Source organism: Brassica napus, chromosome A1, assembly GCF_020379485.1.
Source record: "Brassica napus cultivar Da-Ae chromosome A1, Da-Ae, whole genome shotgun sequence".
Lineage (NCBI taxonomy): Eukaryota > Viridiplantae > Streptophyta > Magnoliopsida > Brassicales > Brassicaceae > Brassica > Brassica napus.
The window spans coordinates 14,413,666-14,425,116 of NC_063434.1; the positions used below are offsets into that span (position 1 = coordinate 14,413,666).

An 11,451-nucleotide genomic window follows, 5' to 3' on the forward strand; every position below is an offset into this window, starting at 1 on the left:
GAATAGTCAACTGACATGGTGTCGGTCGTATGTATGTAAAAGCTGTTTTCTATAAGTCCAGGTATCAAATTCAAATATTTGTTAGATCAGATACAAATACGCACAGTGAAATAGTTTGGGTATTGATTAATCAATATGATCCTAGTTCAGGTACTAATCGGCCGTTTTTCCCATTTTTGTTGCAGCCACTTTGAGAGAACGTATAAAATTTTTTGATATATGTTTCCAAAAATTTTCATTTACGTTAAATATTTTTGATTCATAAGATTTTTAGAGAAGTCTTCTATTAGACGACTTCATGGAAGTCTTCTACTAGACGACTTTATGGAAGTCTCTACCTCTAAATATGCTACTTGCACAGAAGATTTACAGGAAGTCTTCTAGACCCTAAATTTATACCCTAAACTTAAATAACTAACTAAATAGAAAACAAAACACTTCACTAAACTTAAAATAAACTTTGAAAGTGTTTAATATACACGAAACTAAACACATAGAGGTCAAATTTTAATTTTCCAAAAAAAAAATGTTTAGCTTCCAAAATCTAACCCTAAAAATACAAATAATACTACAACATATGTTACAAAACCCAAAATCAAAGAATAAAACGACTTACTATATTCATCCGTCTGTGTTGAAAACTTTTCAAATTTGCTATCTTTTAATTTATATCATTTATAAATTTTTATAATTACATGATTTCAATTTTATCCCTCAAAACATATTTTAAAAAATCTATAAATTATTTTTAAAATATACAATATGAGAAGACTACCTAGAAATTTTATCGCAAAAGATATATTCGTAAAAAATACATTCTTTTTTTTTTGGTCATAAAATGCTATTTGTAATTTTACTAGCTTTTTGAATTAGTTTTATATTTAATTTAAATTGGGGTATACTTTTGTGTTTAAAACTAAGTTTTGAGTCATATTTGGCAATTTTCCCTTGATATTTTGAAGGTTTAGAACTATTAGTCCATCTCCTACTTGGGGTCTTTAGTGATAAATGAAAAACTCTTATGGTAAAAACAAAATGTTTTAATAAATAGGGGGTTAATCCATAAGTGAAACAAACGTCTCTTCTTCACTGCAAATGAAATAATATAAACCCCTTCCTTATCCACACACACACACAGACTTGTTCACTCTCTTAAACCCCTGAAGAAGAAGAAGAAGAGGAAGGCGAATCATGCAGATTTGCCAAGCAACGCTAACCTTCACCTTCACGAACCCAACAAACCCTAATTTCTGCAAACCCAAACCTCTCTTCCCAAGCTTCCAACCCCCTCGCCGCGTCGCCTTGCCGCCATGCCGCGGCTTCAGCTCCGACGAGTTCCCCGTCGACGAAACCTTCCTCGAGAAATTCGGACCCAAGGACAAAGACACGGAGGACGAAGCTCGCCGACGCAACTGGATCGAGCGGGGCTGGGCTCCCTGGGAGGAGATTCTCACCCCCGAAGCCGATTTCGCGAGAAAGTCTCTGAACGAAGGCGAGGAGGTTCCGCTTCAGTCGCCGGAAGCAATCGAGGCGTTCAAGATGCTGAGACCTTCCTACCGGAAGAAGAAGATCAAGGAGATGGGTATAACGGAGGATGAATGGTACGCTAAGCAGTTCGAGATCAGAGGTGATAAACCGCCGCCTCTCGACACCTCCTGGGCTGGTCCGTTGGTGGTTAGGCAGATTCCGCCGCGTGATTGGCCGCCCAGAGGTTGGGAGGTTGATAGGAAGGAGCTTGAGTTCATAAGGGAAGCTCATAAGTTGATGGCTGAGAGGGTTTGGTTAGAGGATTTGGATAAGGATTTGAAGGTGGGAGAGGATGCTACTGTTGATAACATGTGTTTGGAGAGGTTTCAGGTTTTCTTGAAGCAATACAATGAATGGGTCGACGCTAATAAAGACAGGCTTGAGGAAGAATCTTACAAGGTGGGAGAGGATGCTACTGTTACTGTCTGAGAGATGGATTGTCTAATCAAGATAACGTTTTTATTTGTGCAGTATGATCAAGATTTTTATCCAGGTAGAAGGATCAGAGGGAAGGATTATAAAGAGGATATGGTAAAAATCCTACTCTTTGTTTGATTATTTGACTTAGATTGCTAGCTAAATAAATACTCTTATCTTTGTTTGCAGTATGAGCTTCCCTTTTACTATCCAGGGATGGTAAGAATCCTACTCCTAGTCCTTTTGTTAACTGTTGGTCATCACTCATCAGATGATTTTGGTTATATGAGCAATGTCCATGCAGATTTGTGAAGGCACAGTCACCACTTTGCATCTGTACCAGGGAGCATTTGTTGACATTGGAGGTGTTCATGAAGGGTATATCTACTTGCTGTTGTTTACTTAAAAACTTTCTTTGATTGTCGTCTCTTGTCAATGAAAGAAGTTTCATATGCTCATTCTCATTGGTTTGCAGGTGGGTTCCTATCAAAGGTAATGATTGGTTTTGGATCAGGCATTTCATAAGAGTTGGGATGCATGTTATCGTTGAGATCACGGTATTCTTTAGACAGACCTCTCTTTTGCACGTTCATAAAGCTACTATGGCAATCTTCCATGCTCATGTTTCTTCTTCTTCTTCTGTCTGTTTTTCCAGGCAAAAAGAGATCCATACCGGTTTCGGTTTCCCTTAGAGTTGCGCTTCGTCCATCCTAATATAGATCACATGATGTATGCAACTCACACATCTTTATTTTCCCTTCTCTTTTCAAATGGCTTTGGTTCATATATGTGTTTTGACGGGGTTTTTTTCTCCAATCTTGCTTCAGCTTTAATAAGTTTGACTTTCCACCAATATTCCATCGCGATGGGGACACTAATCCAGATGAGATACGGGTTAGTGGAACCCTTTCTTCAAATGTCATTCATCTCTCTTTTAAGCTTCTCCCTTTATCTCTATATACATTATCATGTGCAGCGAGATTGTGGAAGACCTCCTGAGCCTAGAAAAGATCCAGGATCAAAGCCAGAAGAGGAAGGGCTACTCTCTGATCACCCATATGTTGACAAGGTATACGTGTTGGTTATGAGTTGTTGGCTTTTTGAAAATCACCAATGTTGATATCTCTTCTTCTTCTTCTTCTTCTTTCTTGTTTTGCAGTTGTGGCAGTTACATGTAGCTGAGCAAATGATTTTGGATGATTACGAAGCTAACCCTGAAAAGTACAAAGGCAAAAAACTGTCAGATCTATCTGATGACGAAGGCTTTGATGAACAAAAGGAAATCGAGCATGGCGAAGCTTATTTTAAGAAAACCAAATTGCCAAAAGTTATTCTGGTAAGAAATTTCTACTGGTGTGTTGGTGAAACCATACTGTCTCAATTATGTGATTTTATGTTTTCTTGTTTTTTCACAGAAAACCAGTGTCAAGGAACTTGACTTAGAGGCTGCCTTGATAGAGCGCAAGGTTGATTTCTCCCTAACTACTTAATATTTTAACTCTGTCTTGGTAATGCAACCGTGAGAGATTCAGTTAGTTGTATGAATCTTTTATACTGACAATGGTTAAATGTCTTCTATTGTGTTGTGCAGTACCATAATAAACTAATGATGGAGGCTAAAGCAAGAGGAGAAGGATACAAAATCGACAAGCTAAGAAGAAACATTGAGATGGACGAGTATGATGCTTTACACTGGCGCAGATCTTTGGAGGAAAGAGAAGCATTGCTTAGAGATATCAGCTCGTAAGTAACAAAACATATCATGACACTACAAGTTCAATCAAAAAGCTGATAAAGTGAGAGATTTATGTTCAAGTTGTTGAAAAGGGTGTTGATGTTCTTAAAATTATGTCTTTGCAGTCGTCAAGCACGTGGTTTACCACTGGAGGAACCAGGGAGGTATAAGCCAGGAAGTTTCTTTGGGAAAGACCAATATGATCCGACAAGCGCATTGTACCAATATGACTACTGGGGAGAGCCAAAGAACTCAGAGATTAGCAAGCAAGAGAGAATGAAGGATGCACACAACAAATCCATCGTTGGGAAAGGGAATGTGTGGTATGATATGTCTTACGATGATGCCATTAAGCAGACAATTGAAAGAAGGAAAGATGGGTCTAACGTGGTGAGTCAAAAAGAGGAAGAAACAGAGTCTAAGGAGGAAGAAGAAGACGATGATGATGAGTATGAATTTGACGATTTTGATTATAGCATTTTGAGTGATGAGAGTAGTATTGGTTACTCGGAACAACAACCTCTTGTTAACGGTACTCAGGTTTTCACAGATTGATCTTTAGACGAAATGCAAAAAAGAAGAACATGTCTTCTTATTTCTTTGGAATTTGGATGGTTAATTGAAGAAAACACTTGCTTAGTTTACACAATGATTTTCGTAACTTAGATGAGAAACGATTATTGATTCTTTGATCATTTTATCAATTTAACTATAACTTGCTCAATGTTAGTTAGCATCTCAATCTTGTTATATTAAAAAGAAAATTTTCGGTCTAATAAAACATGTTCGTAATTGCTATTTCTTTTGTCACAAAAATGATCACTAACTAAATTCACCATCCTCTTTGGCAAACAGCTTGGCCTTGTTGGATCAAATATTTATAAGCCCATGGCTTTATATATATCTGAGGAATATGTGAATAGAATTGGGCCATTCAGTGGCCTTAAGAAGTTAAATGAATGAGAAGGGACAGAGTCCCACATCGGTTAAAAGGAGAGGAGTCGTGATGTATATATATGTGCATGTATCATCAGTGTTCAAACGACTTTAGGAGAGAGGACGGCTCCCCACGCGCGCGCCGCCGCCGCCGTCCGGCCGGCTCGGCTCGGCGTGGGCTTGGGTGTCGGGCCAAAGGCCCGATAAGAACTATTCTTTTTGGACCAAGTTAAGCTCAACGTTTTGCCATTTATTTCGGGAAAAAACAACATACAATTTTATTTAAAACGACAAGTAGTTTGTCTAAAAATTAAAAACGTCATGCATGTTATCTTCTCGAATATTTAAAACGAGATAAGAGAGAGTCTTGAGGAAGAAGTTTCGGAACTCAACTTCCCTCGATCTCCGCGAGATTCTCGCCCACGTGCAGCAGCTGTTGCGGGAAGTGGGTCATCTCCGTCTCTTTAAATTTGGTCTCTCCTCTTCCTTCATTTCTTAACTTTTCCCGTATCTAAATCCAACAGCAAAAATCCCTCTGCGTAAGTCTATTTTGCGAGAGTGTTTCGTAGAGTTTATAGTTCGATAGGGCGATCACGAGTGAGGCGTGATTCGTCTGCCATGGTTTTATCCTGGGACTCTATATTCGTACAGTTCCGTCTCACTAACGGAGCGAATATTTTGAGTTAAGGAAAGAGATCATATCTCGACTCCATGTCTCTTTGCGAATACGATTTTTTATCGTTCTTGTATTCGTCTTTACATTCGTATATTTCCTTAACATCGTTTCTTATTTTATCGTTTATGTCAGTCCGGTTTTCCGGCTTTTACAATCTTAACTCAAAATAGCTTTATTCCTAAAGCTCGAATCGGGTTGAAGAACGATTTATAAAAACGGGTTTTGGAACCGTGTTTGCGATTTGCTTTCTAGCACTTCCGCGAAACGTTTTATTCTTATCTGATAACGATGTTTGCGATTTGCTATACGCTTATCCGCGAAACGTTTCTGTGTTATTCTGAAAACGTGTTTGCGATTTGCTTTATAGCACTTCCGCGAAACGTTTCTATTTCATTACGATTTGCGGATTGCTTTCTAGCATTTTTGCAAAACGTTTTTGATACATTTTCAAAACGTTCTATAAAATGAATCGTTTCAAGACCGCTTTCTTAAGCGAGTTTGTGAAACATTCTAAGTCTACAAAAATGGTTTCTGCGAACGCTTTTAAGCGAGTTTGCAAAACGTTTTCTCAAGACTATATCGATATGATTTGGTTCAAACACCAAAAATGAACATCGATTTTAGACTATTATTTTCTTTAAAATAATATGTTATTTGTTGAATGGAGTACTAATCCGTTTTTTCATGTTTTCTCTACAGAAAAATGACAAACGATAACAACAATCCCATTGGCACCTCCGATGTCATTCAGACTCCACTCAACGCTGCAGCAACTGATGCAACTGGCGTGACAACCGCTGGAAACATCACGGCGTCAACCACTGCAGCAACAACAAGCACTATCCTCCCTGCAGGAAATGCTGCTGATGAAACCACTCGCCGTAGTCTATTCGGTGCTGGTCTTTATCAGACGGGTTCAATTTCAGGAACCGCAAGTGGTCCGGTGGCAGTTCAAACTCCTCCGGCTGTCCCTAGTGTGTTCACTCAAGGACTGATGCCAAACCAGTTTGATGGCAAAGGCTTCAAGACGTGGCAGAAGAAGATGTTGTTCTTCCTGACAACGATGAAGCTAGACAAGTTCATCCAGGAGGATAAGCCCATTATGCCTTACGGGATTGATGATGTTCACAGTCTCGCAACTGTAGACATATGGGTGCATTCGGACTTCATCTGCAAAGGATAAATTTTGGGTCGCCTCATTGACCCATTGTACCGTATCTACTGTGAGTTCCCCACGGCGAAAGAGCTATGGAGATCACTGGACAAGAAGTACAGAGGTGAGGACGCTGGCTGCCAGAAGTATGTGGTTTCAAAATTCCACGACTTCAAAATGGTAGATTCAAAACCCATCATGGATCAGGTGGAAGCGCTTCAGCTCATTTGCCATGAAATCGCTGCTGAAGGAATGTCTATCTGCGAGACATTCACAACTCTCAGCTTCATTGAAAAGCTTCCTCCAAGCTATGCGGATTTCAAGAATTACTTGAAGCACAAGAAGAAGAAGATGGGGCTCGAGGAGCTCATCATGAGGCTTCAGATGGAATCCAGAAACCGAATTGCTGACAAGGTCACTGCTAAGGAGCACAGTGTCAACATGGCTGAGCACAAAGGCAAAGGAAAGGCACACGCCAATTCTCCTGCTAAGCCATCCAAAATTGCTGCAGCCCTGAAGGCTTCTGGAAAAAACTTCAAGAACAAAGGCATCGAGATCAATGCGAATGCGAATGTGGAGAAGTTCAGGGGAAAATGTCACTACTGCCACAAAGTGGGGCACAAGACAGTTGAGTGTCGCAAAAAGATCAAGGATGAGAAGGCTCAGGCAAATCTCACTGAGGAGGATCTCGTTGCTGTGGTGACTGAAGCCAACATGGTTGAAAGCAACAACCCCAAGGAATGGTGGTATGACACTGGTGCAACCACCCACATTTGCACCGATAGGGCGATGTTCAGCACCTATCAGAAAAGCAAGACTGAGGAGAAGCTCAAGATGGGAAACACTGCAGTCTCCAAGATTGAAGGACGCGGCAATGTGATTTTAAAGATGACATCTGGACATGAGGTCACTCTGACGAATGTGAAGCATGTGCCTGACATGAGGAAGAACCTGGTCTCGGGAACCTTGCTCAGCAAGAATGGATTCGCCACAAGTTTTGAGGCGGATAAGCTCGTGATTAGGAAGAATGGGATGTATTTGGGTAGGGGTATGTTAAGGGTGGACTTGTCAAGTTGAATGTAATGACAGTCACTCCAAAAGTTGTAGCTCCAAAAGTTTCAATGAATAAGAAAGAGCCAGTTGCTTATTTGGTTGAGTCTTTTAATATATGGCATGAAAGATTAGGCCATGTAAACTACAAGTCTATACAAAGATTAATGAATTTAAATCTAATTCCTAAATGCAAAACAAGTAAACAAAAATGTGAAGTATGCGTACAGGCTAAGCTCACAAAAACGCCATCACCTCGTGTTGAAAGAACTAATAAACCTCTAGATTTAATTCACACTGATTTATGTGATTTAAAATACTTACAAACTAGAGGTGGTAAAAAGTACTTTGTGACCTTCATAGATGACTGCACAAAATATTGTTATGTTTATTTATTACATAGCAAAGATGAAACCTTAGAAAAATTTAAAGAATTTAAACTCGAGGTTGAAAATCAGCTTAAAACAACTATTAAAGTAGTTAGAAGCGACAGAGGAGGCGAGTATGATGGTCCGTTCAATGCATTCTGTAAAGAACATGGAATAATCCATCAAACTACAGCTCCTTACTCACCAGAATCTAATGGAGTTGCTGAACGAAAAAATCGAACTCTAAAAGAGATGATGAATGCTATGTTGCAGGAATCTGGGTTACCCCAGAACATGTGGGGGGAAGCGTTGCTTACCACTAATTATATCCTCAACAAAATTCCACACAAAATAACTGGCAAAACTCCATATGAATTATGGAAAGGTAATTTACCTTCGTATAAATACCTCAAAGTGTGGGGGTGCCTGGCAAAAGTTGCGGTACCGCCACCAAAGAAGGTCACTATTGGACCTAAAACAGTGGATTGCATCTTCATCGGATATGCACATAACAGTAATGCTTATCGATTTCTGGTACATAAATCTGAAATATCAGATATTCATGAAAATACAGTCATGGAATCAAGAAATGCATCTTTCTTCGAAAATATTTTCCATATAGGGAAAAACAAGGTTCAAAACGAACTCGAGAAGAAAGAGACAATGACAAGAACTCAGAAACTGAGACAAACGTCGAGATTTCTATAAATGATATTTCAGAAAATGAAGAAAAAGATGAACCTCGAAGAAGCAAAAGAGCTCGAAAGGAAAAATCTTTTGGAGAAGATTTCCTAATGGCATTTTTAGTAGAAAATGCTCCAAAAACTTTGGCAGAAGCCATGGCTTCACCAGAAGCTCCATTTTGGAACGAAGCTGTCAGGAGTGAATTAGATTCGATTATGCAAAATTATACGTATTACATAACGGATTTACCACCTGGCTGCAAAGCATTAGGGAATAAATGGATAATGACACGCAAACCTGGTGGAAAATACAAGTCTAGGCTTGTAGTTCAAGGATTCCGACAAAAGGAAGGCCTTGACTATTTTGATACATATTCTCCAGTGACGAGAATAACATCAATAAGACTGATGATAGCAATCGCAGCCTTAAGAGACTTAGAAATCCATCAAATGGATGTAAAAACTGCTTTTCTAAATGGTGATTTAGAAGAGGAAATTTACATGAAACAACCTGAAGGTTTTGTCATTCCCGGACAGGAAGACAAAGTATGTCGACTTGTAAAGTCACTTTATGGGCTTAAACAAGCTCCTAAACAATGGCACGAAAAATTTGACAATACAATGATGTCAAATGGTTTCAAAATAAATGAATGTGACAAATGCATATACTACAAAACTACCAAAAATGCGTATGTTTTGCTATGTCTATATGTAGATGATATGCTCATTATTGGAAGCAATAAAGACATTATCAATCAAACAAAGAACATGCTCAAAGGGACATTTGAGATGAAAGACTTGGGATTAGTAGATGTAATTCTCGGGGTTAAAGTCACAAGAAATTCAAACGGAATTATCTTAACCCAATCTCATTATGCTCAAACAATATTAGAGAGATTTAAAAATTACTCTAATAGTACGGCAAAAACTCCGTTAGATCCCCAAATGCACTTGACAAAGAATTCAGGTGAAGCGGTTTCACAAAACGAGTATGCACGTGTAATTGGAAGTCTCATGTACTTGACCAATTGTACTAGACCGGATCTGGCGCATGCAGTAAACGTACTTAGTCGATATACAAGTAATCCAGGTCATACACACTGGAAAGCTATAACGAGGGTACTCAATTATTTGCGCTACACAAAAGATTTTGGGCTTAACTATGGTAAAGAACCAGCAGTTTTAGAAGGATACAGTGATGCTAACTGGATATCAGATTCTAAAAACTCAAAATCCACGAGTGGATATGTCTTTACACTAGGAGGAGCAGCAATATCATGGAAATCTACCAAACAAACAGTGTTAGCCAGATCTACCATGGAATCTGAGTTCATAGCCTTAGACAAAGCAGCAGAAGAAGCTGAATGGCTTAGAAATTTTTTGGAAGATATTCCTATGTGGGAGAAACCTGTGCCAGCTATACGCATACATTGTGATAGTCAATCAGCAATAGCTCGGGCTCAGAATAATCTCTACAATGGTAAATCTCGTCACATCAGAAGACGACATAAAACCATTAGACAACTTATCTCAACTGGTGTAATCACAATAGACTACATCAAATCGGCTGACAACCTAGCGGATCCATTTACTAAAGGTTTGTCACGAGATGTTGTTGCTAAATCATCAAAAGGAATGGGTTTAAAGCCTATAACGAATGAGGATGCTTGATTGCAACCCTACCTATCATGACTGGAGATCCCAAGACGTAGGTTCAAAGGGAAAACAAAATCAAACAGAATCTAACCAAAGCACTTGAGACAAGTGGTCTCTTCCCAGCTCCTAAGATGATAAAAGTGCTAACAAATGTGAGAAGGATAAGCATAAGCTTTTAATGATTCCATAGCTTCTTAAGCGGAGTATTACTCAATACTTTTCATGGTCAATCACCTAATGAGTGTGAAATGGGGCCGTTTCTAGGAGAATGAATGCAAGGCTATATTCTCTAAGTTCACTCATGAAAACAAGGAATAGTTCAGGGCCACAATGAACACAATAGAGAACTAAGTTCTACGAGAAAATGAAGCTGCGTTATGCCTGTTGTCTCGGTCTACATAAAACACCGGTTGGTTCAAGACATCATGTTCACCTTCTGGTAAAGTAAACCCGACAGATATTAACTATGAGTGGTTCAAGGCTTAAAAATGCCACCAACTCAAACACAGTGAATTTTTCGCAAACACTCTCGATAAGTCTGTCTAGTCTAGTCCAGATTAGAATAAGTATAGTTTTTTAGAGTCTATCGAGTCTGCATTTAGTCTGCATATGTTTAGAGTCATTTCTATTCATGTGGGGGATTGTTGGATCAAATATTTATAAGCCCATGGCTTTATATATATCTGAGGAATATGTGAATAGAATTGGGCCATTCAGTGGCCTTAAGAAGTTAAATGAATGAGAAGGGACAGAGTCCCACATCGGTTAAAAGGAGAGGAGTCGTGATGTATATATATGTGCATGTATCATCAGTGTTCAAACGACTCTAGGAGAGAGGACGGCTCCCCACGCGCGCGCCGCCGCCGCCGTCCGGCCGGCTCGGCTCGGCTCGGCGTGGGCGTGGGCGTGGGCTTGGGCTTGGGCTTGGGCTTGGGTGGAGGGCCTTTGGCCCGATAAGAACTATTCTTTTTGGACCAAGTTAAGCTCAACGTTTTGCCATTTATTTCGGGAAAAAACAACATACAATTTTATTTAAAACGACAAGTAGTTTGTCTAAAAATTAAAAACGTCATGCATGTTATCTTCTCGAATATTTAAAACGAGATAAGAGAGAGTCTTGAGGAAGAAGTTTCGGAACTCAACTTCCCTCGATCTCCGCGAGATTCTCGCCCACGTGCAGCAGCTGTTGCGGGAAGTGGGTCATCTCCGTCTCTTTAAATTTGGTCTCTCCTCTTCCTTCATTTCTTAAC

The 11,451-nt window shown here is 39.4% G+C and overlaps 1 protein-coding gene across 1 annotated transcript; it reads left to right on the plus strand.

The window, feature by feature from the left end:
* The first annotated feature begins 1,113 nt into the window (after positions 1 to 1,113).
* On the plus strand, positions 1,114 to 4,323 carry LOC106415569 (protein PLASTID TRANSCRIPTIONALLY ACTIVE 10). The gene is made up of 12 exons (XM_048777059.1): positions 1,114 to 1,926; positions 1,999 to 2,058; positions 2,134 to 2,163; positions 2,249 to 2,322; positions 2,420 to 2,501; positions 2,600 to 2,673; positions 2,772 to 2,838; positions 2,921 to 3,013; positions 3,104 to 3,280; positions 3,360 to 3,410; positions 3,536 to 3,687; positions 3,805 to 4,323. The coding sequence occupies exons 1-12, from the start codon at positions 1,192 to 1,194 to the stop codon at positions 4,232 to 4,234; spliced, it is 2,025 nt and encodes a 674-aa protein (XP_048633016.1). The 5' UTR covers positions 1,114 to 1,191; the 3' UTR covers positions 4,235 to 4,323.
* Positions 4,324 to 11,451: the final 7,128 nt, after the last annotated feature.